The sequence below is a fragment of the Leiobunum rupestre genome, chromosome 2, assembly GCF_980474605.1.
Source record: "Leiobunum rupestre chromosome 2, qqLeiRupe1.1.hap1, whole genome shotgun sequence".
NCBI lineage: Eukaryota > Metazoa > Arthropoda > Arachnida > Opiliones > Sclerosomatidae > Leiobunum > Leiobunum rupestre.
Window position 1 is genome coordinate 46,190,763 of NC_143385.1, and position 12,941 is coordinate 46,203,703.

The 12,941-nt window shown below is 38.0% G+C and overlaps 2 protein-coding genes across 2 annotated transcripts; both read right to left on the reverse strand.

The window, feature by feature from the left end:
- Positions 1 to 6,034: 6,034 nt before the first annotated feature.
- Positions 6,035 to 7,902, reverse strand: LOC149957620 (zinc finger Y-chromosomal protein-like). Its single transcript, XM_090164859.1, has 2 exons — positions 7,612 to 7,902; positions 6,035 to 7,223 (listed from the first exon to the last, which is right to left on the reverse strand). Exons 1-2 carry the CDS (start codon positions 7,641 to 7,643, stop codon positions 6,209 to 6,211), a joined length of 1,047 nt encoding a protein of 348 aa, XP_090020985.1. The 5' UTR covers positions 7,644 to 7,902; the 3' UTR covers positions 6,035 to 6,208.
- Positions 7,903 to 11,756: 3,854 nt separating this feature from the next.
- LOC149957621 (uncharacterized) lies at positions 11,757 to 12,719 on the reverse strand. The gene has a single exon (XM_090167110.1). It carries the CDS (start codon positions 12,717 to 12,719, stop codon positions 11,757 to 11,759), a length of 963 nt encoding a protein of 320 aa, XP_090023236.1.
- Between the last annotated feature and the right edge of the window lie 222 nt (positions 12,720 to 12,941).

Genomic DNA, 12,941 nt, shown 5'->3' on the forward strand with positions numbered 1-12,941 from the left:
TGACATTTTTAACTTTTGGAATTTCGTATCCCAATTCACCAGTAAACACACGTACGGAAGTGCGGTGGTTGGACGGTTCCCCGGGTTTCGGCACCAAAATGTGGATTTCCTTCCACTATCTCGTTCGGGAATTCTGGGTAGCTTGGAGAGCTGACTGAAAAACTAAAAGGGCCTTATCCTTAGGCGTGTGTATAAGGTGACATTGAAAACGACTTTGAATTAAATTTAAACATTTATTTACAATAAAACATTTCCAAATAAAATACCCATTTGGGGTTTACAAAGTTTCTCCGTTTGCGGAGACATTCTAAGGTAAAACACAAACACTCTCCTCCCGAAAATATTAAAAGAGTTCCTTTTTCTAAAGGGACCCCCTGCTTGTTTCAGGTGGTCGTTGCTCGGGGCTGTGGAAAGTTCCGAAGCGGGGAGCGGGGCCCAAACATTTGCGCGCTATGGCGAAATCGGGAAAACCCTTGAAATGCCTCGCTTCTTTCACTTCCACATCTCCGGCATTAAATGTATCAGAATTTATAGCCCGGTGTACCGGTAAGATTGAAACCACACCACCGGAGGTCTATCATCAGAATGTCCTACGCCAGCGTCCACAAGCCCGGACAGGTGAAAAAACCAGCATGGGTAGTAGAACCCTACTACTGACGGTCGCACCCTTGACGCAAGCCGCTCAACCCAGCAGAAGGTGCAGCAATGGTTCGACCAGCTCGCCACTTCGCACAGAGCAGTGGAATTGAGAGCGGATGCTCTAGCAACTCCGGCCAATACCCTACCTAGGAAGGTAGAGAGCCAAGCCCTTTGGAAAGAGTGCCTAAAGGGGAACGGCGGGCACACAGCAAACCGCATAACCCGGCACAGCTGGCACCGGATATCTCGGTGGAACCCCAAAAGGCCGGGAGATGGGCGCCGTGCCCTCATACGGAGGCCCGCAGCCCCACAGAAGGCAACTCAATCCGCCGAGATGGCCAGTTTGCCCGGCCCCTCTCCGTTAGTCTGGGCCGAAGCCCAGTTACCAGCCCACACCGGACCGAAGTCGGAGGTGGAGATAAGACCATTTGAACGGAGCTAACATCTCCCAGTGCGCCACCGCCCTTATGGGTTACAAGAGCCGGACCCCGACTCCCCGGTAAAGCCACCAGTTATTGCACACTCCGACCCCCTTTTGGGCCCTACATTACAATAGATACAACACATAGGAACCTTGGATACAACCAAATAGATTTAAGTAAATAGATACAAGTAAATACGATTATATCAAATTCGGTGCGTAAATTTCTACATTCATTTGATGTTCACAAAAAACCTATGTCTGAGCCCACTATCAGAAAGGTCATATCTTCGGAAGAGTCAATTACCATCAACCAAATCAAGGATAAAAACATAAAACCGGGTCAGAAGCTCTGCACAAACTGTTGCAAGAAATTTTATATCCTACAGAATTAAACTCATCACTGAGCGAGGTAACCGATAGTTTAAGCGGAGAAAGCCAGCCACTTTCAAACACAGCAGAGAATAAAAAATTAGAACTCGATGCCTTGAATGAGTCCTTACATGCCTTCAATACATCACCTACACACCTATATAATTGCCTGATAAAATTAGCGAATAAGTAGATTAGTCCATTATGAAAAGGGATAATAAAGCTAAACCCTAAACAAATTTGAAGAAATTTAAAAACTTACTAATAGCTCGTACCGATAGGTCTTCCAGCAAACAAAAAGACGCGAAACTCAGACCAAATAGGTCTTCGAGTGAAAAATTAAATTAAATAAAATAGCTAGAAATTCCAACGGTAGACCGGTTTCATCCTATTTGGGAATCGTCAGTACCGTGCGGGAAATCTGGCTTGCGACTATAATACCGAATAGAGAAACTAGGCCTAAATATTAAAAATTTCAAAACGAGTTGCATAGCAACGGAAAGCCGAATAAGGGGAGAGTGGTAGAGATTAGTATATACGCAACGTTAAGTTTAAAGGAACCACCTATAATTGCATGGTTTATCGTCACATCAGCGAAATCAATACGGGAAACGAAAGGTTATGCAGACTTTGGGGGAGATCAGAACGAAAGTTTCTAAAGTTCTGAATATTAGAGCCGTGTTTTTCTAATTCCAGTGATATAAATGCATTTGTTAACGACTTGAAGGAAAAGGTTAGATATTCCTCTATGAAAGACAAGTGCCAATTGTTTACTTTAGTCATCAATTCTTGGTCGATAGCTAAAGTTTCGGAGGAGTTTGACGTATCCAAACACCTAGTTAAAAAAGCGCGTGGACTTAAGAATAAATTCGGAATTTTACCAGACATAGATCAAAAACGTGGGAATAAATTATCATTGGATGTAGAAGTTACAGCATCTTTTTACGACAAGGTGGTATTAAAATTAAAAAACAGAAAAAGCTGTTACTATCCAACATACACGAGATATCTACTTACTGTTTAAAACAATTCACCCGGACTTAAAAATTGGGTTTTCCAAGTTTTGTAACCTACGACCAAAGTGGTGCGTAACTGCTTCGTCCAATGGAATTCATAACGTGTGCGTCTGCGAAATTTACCAAAACATAAAGTTGATGACACTCGCTCTACCAGTTAAAATTAATTAAAAAGCTCTTATATGGAAACAAGTTTACACCACAGACGAACGACAATGCATGCTTCGAGGATGTGAAAGGTGTCTTGGAAATGAGTTATTTTCAAAATACCTAATCGCACTCTTTGAAGACTCCAGAGTGGAATTAGATGATGAAATTACATTTAAGTGGTGGCTATATGTGGATGGGCGAACAAAATTAAGTGATGTTAAAGAAAGTGCGAGTGACTTCATTGCTAATTTTTCCGAACGTATACAGAGAGCAATTCCACATCATTTCATTGTGAAATCGCAAGCTTCTTACCTAGGAGAACTCAAAGAAAAATTACCAGAAAACCACATTGTGACTCTCCTAGACTTTGCTGAAAACTACTCTTTCATTGTTCAAGATGCTGTCCAGGTTTTCCACTGGGAGAACAGTTAAGCAACCTTGCATCCGTTTGTAACATATAATAATAATCCGCTAGGCTAATACCCAAGGGACAACCTTAGGCCTAAGTCATCAAGCGACTTTTGAAGCCTTTAATTCAGGTGGCCGGGTTACAATGCGTATTAGGGTGGTGGCAAGTCTGGGGCGGAATTGATCTGTATAAGCTGTTGCATTGTTAGCAATGAAATGGACCTTGGTGCAGGCTCAGTCCACTGTTTCATCACTAATTTCATAAAACACCTAATTACACTTCTACCGACCGTAAAACGTATCCACTTCTTCAGTGACGGCACCGCATCACAAAAAAAATTGTAAAAACCTCCTAAATCCTTTTCACCGCGAATCGGATTTCGGAATTACTGCGGACTGGAATTTTTTTGCAACGAGTCACGGAAGAAGTCCGTGTGACGGGATCGGAGGAACAGCAAAACGTTCTGTGTCAAGAGCATCGCTTCAGAAACCAATGGAAAATCAAATTTTAACCCCTATTCAATTCTTCAAGTGGGCTGAAGAACACATAACTGGAATTAAATTTGTGTACGTTTGTAAAACTGAGGTGAAGCAACACCTGAAAAAAATTGTCACTAGACAGTTAAAAGCTTCAACAATCGTTGGTACCCGAAGCCACCACAGATCTAACTCCGATCTAATAATGTGTCGTATATCCGAGGATGACTTTGGTTAGAGTCGCGAATGAGGACTCCGATTGTAAAAATTTCATTTCCTTTCAAGTTGTTTCTGTTGGACAATATGTTGCTGCGATGTACGATAATGAATGGCACATTGCATTATTACTCGAAACGTTTAGAGCAGAGAATGTCTTTATGATAAAATTTATGAAAAGAGATAGATTTACAAATAATCTCTCGTGGCCTCTCGTTGATGATTTATGTCATGTTCCTCTAAATTCGATTGCATGTTTAGTTTCGGATCCCAGCTCCACTGGTTCTAGAGGCAGATTATTTAATCTTAAGGCTATTGATGTGGAATTGATTAAAACTTTAGTATAACAACATGTATAAGGAACAAATATATTCAAAAATGTAATTGTAGTGATCTTAAACCCTAGAACAAGAAACACAGGGACGTCTCGCTCATAGCATACCCAACGCTTTATTTTTCGGCAGGGCTTTGTTGCGGCTGCGGTAAGGAGAGGGGGGCTAGGTGATACAGATAGTCAATAGGCGCCATCCATGAGAGATAAAAATAACGTTTTTTAAAGAACTTGAAAAAATAATCAGCTAAGAGTTACACATTTTTAAATTACTTTATTTTTTTTTAAATATTTTAGGGACACAAATATTAAAAAACATACCAGAAATTTTGTTTTTTGGAGCCATGCTATTGCAGGACACGTGCTGACAGATTGTAGGGCTGTGCACGTGACTCAAATAGCCAATAAAACTTGACTCACCTTCGCTACTAGCGACACAGCGCGAGATAAATAGGAAATAGGCAGCCGCAACGAAGCTTCGATCGAGAAATATCTACCGTGCGACGTCCCTGTGTTTCTTTGTCTAAGCTTAAACTTAGTCGTCTTCCGTCGCTACAATATGTGGCGGTAAAGCATTTGGTTTTCATTGCTCACATGAAATTTCTAAAAATTCTAAACCAATAATAGAATAATAATAGCTACTGTTAAGACAGCCAGGACTTGCAACTTACCGTCTATATAGGGCTTGTTGAAATAATGGAAACTTTCCACCTGCAAAAAGAACGCCGTGTGTTTGCTTACCCCTAAAATGTCAAAAAACGGCTACCTGCTTAAAACGAAACACTTGTTACATACCGTACAGGTGAAAAGCTTCCCTTATTTCAACAAGCACTATTTGAATAGTAATTGGCAATTTGTTTTATTGAAGCGTCTATTCAAAGTGTCAAAGATGTTTAAGATTTACCATATGCATTTTTGTGCATTTTAATGTTTTGTTAAGATCAGTTTTTAAAGCCCTTCCTGTATTTAAAATCATTCTAATAAAATATGCGTCATAATTCCTTTGAGCAGTACTCGATTACGCTACAGTTTGTTTTTGGTGAAGGTAATAATCAGAAATTTACAATATAAAGAGATTTGTATTGCGTGTACACATTTATTTCCTATTTTTTAAAAATGTCTGGATCAAACAAATTGATTAAAAAAGCGCAATGTGAATTTAACCAGTTTCCCCCGCTTTTTCTAGAATATGTTTGGTTGTATCTGCTACAACGTGGTAAATCCGGGCTGAATTTATTCAAACGACGATGTGGTCCATTAATTAACTCTGACTGAGGAGAGTACGAAAGAGTACTAGTATGTTGAGCAGCCATAAGTACTTAATTTTCCGAATTCCAATTAATTTAAAGCAGTATTTAATATAAAAACTAGTTTAAACCAAAAACACCTGTGGTTTCGATTTTTGGGGAGAAAACAAGTTTTGCTTTTTGAAAAATTCCAAAACTTGAGAACATTAGATGACCAAGAGTTCACAGAAATAATACAAAATCTTAAATATTTTGCACCTCAACTTTTCCTTTAGCTCATAAGGCGATCTTTAAGTAAAAAAAAAATAACATAGGAACTAGGTGACCAATTTGTTTCTGCGCCAACAGAACAGAAGCGATTAGAAGTAGTAACGGTTCCCAAATACTTTTTGAGTGAAGATTACGTCATAATAATAATAATAATAATAATAATAATAATAATAATAATAATAATAATAGGTCTAAGTCATCAAGCGACTTTTAAAGCCATTAGTTCAGGTGGCCGGGTTACAATGCGTAGGAAAAAAATTACTTGTCATGGCAAGAGGATTTGAACCAATGAAAAGTGGGAACTGTTGCTACGTTTAGTCACACGCCTTTTTAGGGCTATACACCATATTCTAATACCTTCAATAATACCAAAGTAACCAAAGTATAATTTAAATATTTTGTGAAATTAAAGTGGGAATTTGGACATAGTTTATTTTTGAATAATTATAATTATTCAAGATATAATTTTATTTATAACTATGTACCCAAGGATAAATAATACATTTTTATAACCAATTGTTAGATAGTTAGACAATTTGTTGCTTAAAGTTATACTATTAAATAAATTCCTCCTAAGTGCTTCATCTCAATGTTTTTGCGGTACTCGGGTCAATTCCAAACGCCATTTTCATCAATAAGAAACAAGACTCCGTTAAAGTATTTAGGGAATAAATTCTTCCACGGAATCATCTTGCTCTTGGAAGACACTTTCACACAAATGCGATGCCAAATATTCATCACTCTGCATGAAAACGTCAGGGTTGTTCTCTTTATGATGGATTTTCTCCTTGATTTCGGTAAAAGGCAATTTGATTTTGGTATCCGCGAAAACCAGCTTTTCGAGTAAAACGTAGCAAGGAGCGTTTATCTTGTCATTCTTATCAAAGTTCTTCTTGAACCTCTCATCTGAAACCATGTGAACTTCGCTAGGATTCCCTACATCGTGCACGTTCTTTAGGTGCCTGTTCATGTCGCTTTTCCGAATACTACTGTACACGCAAAAGGCGCATTTGAAAGACCGAATTCCCAAATGAATCAACTCGTGCTCTTTCAATTGGTATCGAAAAGTGGTTTTAGTATTGCAATATCTGCACTGGAATTTCCTGTTGCCGTGACTTTTCAGGTGACGAGTTAAATCGAATTTTATCGCCGACGCGAAATTGCACACGGAACACTTATACGGTTTTAAGCCGACGTGGTTGAACAGGTGCACTTTAAAATCGTACTTGTTAGTCGTCTTATATCCACATTCACTGCAATCGAAGAGATTATGTTTTGTGGAATGCACTAAGACGTGTGAAGCAAAGGCCTTTTTCGACTCTGTAGCATATGAACATTTTCGACATTCGTGGGTACCATTGTCCAGATTCGAAGTTGGTGTGTCCATGACTTCCTCGGCGCTAATTTTTCGGTCACTTTCTACACCTTCGACATTCACTTTACTGTTGTCTAGAAGTGAGTGCTTTATCTTAAAGTGCCTGTTTACATCTCTTTTTCTGACACTGGCGTAACTACACAGACTGCATTTAAAAATTTTGTTTCCCTCATGAGTCAGCATATGTTCTTTCATTTGGCATTTAAATGTTGTTTTTTGCGGACATATTTTACACTTGAATCTTTTTTTCAAGTGTATGCGCATGTGACCCGTTAAGTCACATTTCCTGTCGCCGGAATAACTGCACACGGAACAAGAAAAAGCTTTAGTCTCTTGAGTTTTGCTCATCGCGGAAAAATCTAAATTGAATTATATAATATTGCTTTTTTTATTAAGATTCCCAATATTCTATACTGGTATTATGAAATTCATTTGGCTTTAAATGTCTGAAAAGCCACATCCTACATCATTTTTTTTAATGACGCACTTAAAATGTAACACAGCCAGAATGCTTATTTAGTTGTTGATGTTTATTCATATTCACTTTTTTTTTTCAATCATCGCGTGCCCTGTTGCGCCACGAAATTGAAAAACGAAAGAAACACCACAATTTAGAGTTTCGAGGCTTAAGTTCAGTCAGATTAAGAAATCTTTCCTAAGATTAGTAGTTAAGAAAGTAGAAGAAATACCAAAGTAAGATTTTTCTTTGCAAGTAATCCATTCAGAAACTGAAAATTAAATTGAAATTTAACTTTTACATGTTATATACTTATAAATAAATATAGCGAATACTTGAATACGGGCTATTTCTAAAGACGCGATGTATATATTTAGATGTCTAATTTCCCAACAGTTCTTAAACTTTTTATGGTAAGGGTCCATAGTCCTTATTGTCTTTACATTTTGTTACGTAAAAATAAGGACAATTTGGAAAAATAAGGATGTACTAGATTTATGTCCTTCACACTTTTGAAATAATGGGCATGTTACAAACGACAACAGTATCTATCCCAAACACTAACTGCTTTTGGTATAAAAAAAGAATGAGGCGGACGGACACGTCGAAAATTCACCCTTTTTCTTTGATACAGATAGATAACGTAGAACTGGAGATCTAATAAATGAAACTGTACTAAATAACGAATTATCTAGATTTTGGTATGTGTTTTTATTTTATTGTCGAAGGTATGGCATTTCTGTTTCAATGTGGACTAAATTTTAAATTAAATTGCCAACCGTTTTGTGATCCCATACATTCAATTTTTGTCTTATTATAATTGCAGGTCTTGCTGCGATGTTATGCAATAACATTTTCATGAATAAAACAACGGACGCTGTCGTTACCAAATCGAATGAGCAACTGTTACCAACAACTGCTACAAACGTTTTATATGCCTGCCAACATTGCAGTTATAAGTCGAAACGGAAAGTCTGCTTAACACTACATGAAAAACTCATAGATACAGTGCTTTGCATATGCGATTACCAAACTTCTACCAAGACCACAGTAACATTACGCGAAACCACTCACACCGATTGTGGGTATAAGACGAAGCGGAAAGTATCCTTCGACACACATAAATCTAAGCACAGTACTGACGTCACACAATTCAAGTGCGATTTTACTGCGGAACAAAAGAGGGCACTGTCGTGGCACGAAAAAAAGTACAACAGTGCGAAGGAATATAAGTGCGAACAATGCGAATTTTCTACGAAATAGAAATCGCACATCGCCGTCCATAATCGCACTCGCATGTCGGAAAAACGTTCCAAGTGCGTACCTTGTACGTACAGTTCGCACTACCGAAATAACGTGTAGTATCCCATGACGATTCATTTCGGCGAAAAAATTTAATGTGACCAATTCGATCACGCCTCTTCATATAAGAGTAATTTGTAAAAGCACAAATTGACACCTATAATAACAATGTCCCGCTAAAGTGTCAATGTTGTGATTTTGTCACATTCAACTCACGTGGCTTAAAATATCACCGTAAGAAACACATACTTCCTAAATTACATTGCGACCAGTGTAAATATTTGACCGCGCTCAAATTTAGCTAAACAAACAAACCCACGCTCTTCTCAAACCTTTTAAGTGCGAACGTTGCCAGTACGCGACTGTCCCTGAAAAACGTCTCGCGGAGAGCCGAAGACTGCACTTCGACGACAAACCTTTAAAATGCGAATGGTGTGACTTTTCGACGTTCTATCGAATTTCCTTGAAACGGAACATTCTTGGCCACACAGGGGAAAATCTTGTGAAATGTGGGCTTTGCGATTACGTTACGAACAGCGCTTCGACTCAAAAACAGCGGTCACAAATCTTACACGTGTAACCAATGCACGCTGACCAAACTCGATTCGCGTGTAACCAGTGTTTTTATTCCACGCAGCATAAATGGAAATTGAAATCGCACGAAGCAGTACATGCCAAAGTCAAGGTGCACCATTGTAATCAGTGTAGTTTCTGGTCCATCGAAGAATCGGAGTGGGAAATACATAAAAAGAAGCATTTCAAACTGTTGGTCCAAGTTAATCTCACCACTGTTTTTGGTTCTAGCACATTAGACATTTATTCTTAGCAAAGCCAACTTTTATCCAAGTATAAATTCGTTTTTTTTTGTATTTTCTTTGGTCGGTGTAGTTTAAATGTTTCGTTACACTTGTGGCGTACAGCGAACGCCCTTTACTGCTTTCGTCTGCACTTTCTACTGAAAGAGAATATAACCTTAGGTATTTGGTGTTGATTACCAACTTTTGCAGCTGTGGCCGCTCTGGCGTTTGGCCTTTAAAATGTTTGGCACCACTGTACATGGAATTTGAAAAATTTAAGGGGTCTTCCATAAAGATTGCTTTGCAGGTTATATTCCCTTTAATTCAAAACAAGTTTCAAGTTTATTGTTATTTCATGGTGAATTTACAATATTTGGTTAAAACTTAAATAAATAATCTATCGGCTCAAAAATCAGACCATATTCTTGAGTAGATGTTACTATATTTTCTGTGTTCGGAGCCTATAGTCAATACAGATTATTTTGAGAAAAGTAATGAGTCACTTGATTTTATTCATATAATACATGCATTGCAAGAAAATACGTTGTTCAGGTGTATGTGTTTTTTAATGCGTTTTTAGTGGTTTCTTAGCTTATATTCGTTCAGTGATGGTTGAGGGATAGTAAAGACGGTTGAACCTGTAATAGAAATGTATGTGTTGAAAATTTTCACATAATGCTTTTTAAGAAATGTTTTTATAATTTATTTAATTAGGTTACATTTAAACTTAAATTTAAGCTAAGACGATTGTAAATGGTCTTAGATTTAAGCTATATTCTTTAACTTAAAATGAACACCCCCTTTTTTCAATTACAAATCTTAATCAACATTGAAAAAAAATCTTACATTTACTTACCCGCTTCCGCGTGTGATACCGCAACCAGCATGGCCAGCGCGAATACCGCCGACAAAATCCAGGAAAATACCTTTGAGTAGTCCATGCCAAATAACTGTGGAGATTGTAATGTTTTTAATATTTTAATTTATGACGGATGTAAATGTTCACACAGCGTATAAAGTCTGTAAATCCTCTTAATTTTAATGTTAGAACTTTTTAGTTAAAACGCAACTGAAATATTTTTATGTGTGCCTTAGCTTAAACTTTAATTGGAAAATGACTGAATTTCCAAATTGATATTGTCTACAGTTGAAAATATTGTACACTAGGTTCGAAAAGAGCAATTGTTGTAGTTAAAATGACTTACCTTTTACTTCCTTTTAACTTTTAGAATTGATTTGATTGGAAAATGCGTATAACCACGTTAGTTTATGCTTTTGTTTGAATTGGATATCATGGATCAGACTTATCATATTTATACTAGTTTCGTAACGAATCAATTTCAAAATAAGGTCTCCAATTATTTATTAATCTGATAACGTATGATTTGAGTCGACATCCCAGACTCACCTTTCGAAACTTGAGCGAAAGGTGACATGCACCTTTCGAGTCTTAAACCACAGCTGCTCTTGCGTAATTTGCTTTTACTTTGTAAGCCTCATTTTTTCTACTAAGGTTAAGTAAAAGCGGTGCATAGAATTATTTACACGTTGGCCTAATATATGCAAACCCATCTTAGTCATTTTTAAATTTTATAACACAAGAATTTATTCAAAAAGAATTTATTGAAATGCAATTTACAATGATTTAATTGAAGACTTCTATTTTTATTTTGACAATTATTTTAATTTTTATGCTACCCATATAAATTTAAAGTGAACGAGAAAAGTAAATGGTGGATTTTTCTATGAGCAACGCGAAAGTTATGAGATATGTTTTCATTCATTCTTATACCGTACAAAATGAAACAATTTGACGAATATTGAGTGTGTGCTAGGGGTTGCACATTCGTAAAAATCCCGTAAAGCAAATGTATTTTAGAAATCTAGAGATCAGTTTGAAAATCCAAAATCTAGGCGAAAATCAGGTCTAAAACTCTAAATCAGCCAAAAAGAAACTGTTTGCAGATTAACTTGACGAAGTTAATCGATGATAACTCGACGGACCATGAATGTTTTGATAGTCAGTGGCTAGCCACAAGGAGATAACTTAATAAGGCGGAGACTGAGATATAATTAAAATTGCATCTTTATTTAGTTAGCTGAACAAGATTCAAAACGGAACTGAATATTTACACTTAAACATTTATATTTATATACAGTATTAAAAAAACCACCTTTTGAATTAAAGCGTACATTGTACATCGTCATAAAAAACAACCATAAAAAAAACTAGAATCTCGAACATTATCCCCCCCTTGACTTCGCTAGTCAATGAAAGCTAAGTGCTGTCTATAGGTAGAGGACACAACTTCATTATGGATCTTTTGTATGTTTTGTTGCCGATTTTTACCGTAGCCACTCTGACAACTCCATCTGGACCGGGATGCGTTTCGACAATTTTAGCAAGACTCCAGCGGGTAGGCGGTAATTGTTCATCCTTCAGGAGTACTACATCGTTGATTTTTAGTCCGGGTTGTGGTTTTGTCCACTTGGGGCGTTGCTGTAGCCTTGCAAGATATTCTCTCGACCATCTTTTCCAGAAGTGTTGCGAAAGCTGTTGAAGTCGTTGCCACTGAGATAGGCGGTTGGAGTTGATCGTTGACAAGTCTGGCTCTGGAACTGCGGTGAGTGATTCCCCAATTAAAAAGTGACCTGGAGTAAGTACCGCTAGATCATCAGGGCTCCCAGGCAACTGACATAACGGTCGTGAATTTAGGCAAGCTTCAACTTGCGTCAATAGAGTTGTAAGTTCTTCAAAAGTTAGCAACGCCTTGGCTATGACACGACGAAGGTGACTTTTCGTGGACTTCACGCCAGCCTCCCAGAGGCCTCCCAAGTGAGGGGACGCAGGCGGGTTAAAATGCCAGGTGGTACCATTGTTGACTAAAAATCGGGTAACCTCGTAATGTGATGGTGAGTGAGATTCGTCTAGTAATCGGTTAAGCTCTTTGTCTGCACCAATAAAATTGGTACCACAGTCTGAGTACAAGTCAACGCATTTTCCTCGTCTGGATGTGAAGCGTCTGAAAGCTGCAATGAATGCTTGCGAGGTGAGATCACTCACCAGTTCTAAGTGAATAGCCTTTGTCACCATACATATGAAGACTGCAATATAGCCCTTGGTGGTGCGTTGACGACCTCGTAATCTTGATTCCCGGATCATAATTGGACCTGCGTAGTCAATTCCAGATTTCAGAAAGGGACGGGCTGGTTTCAGTCGAACGGAAGGTAGATTCTCCATTATTTGCGGTGTTGCACGAGCCCTTTCACGATAGCAGGTGCAGCATCTATGAACAACTTGACGTGCCAGATTTCGAAGACCCAATATCCAGAACTCCTGCTGAATGGTCGTGACCAGAAGTAGGACACCCGCATGAAGTTTGCTTGTTGTACGATCTGCTTACTGATTATACTGGTGTTTGCTAGGACAATGGGATACTTCTGGTTGTATGGAACATCTGCT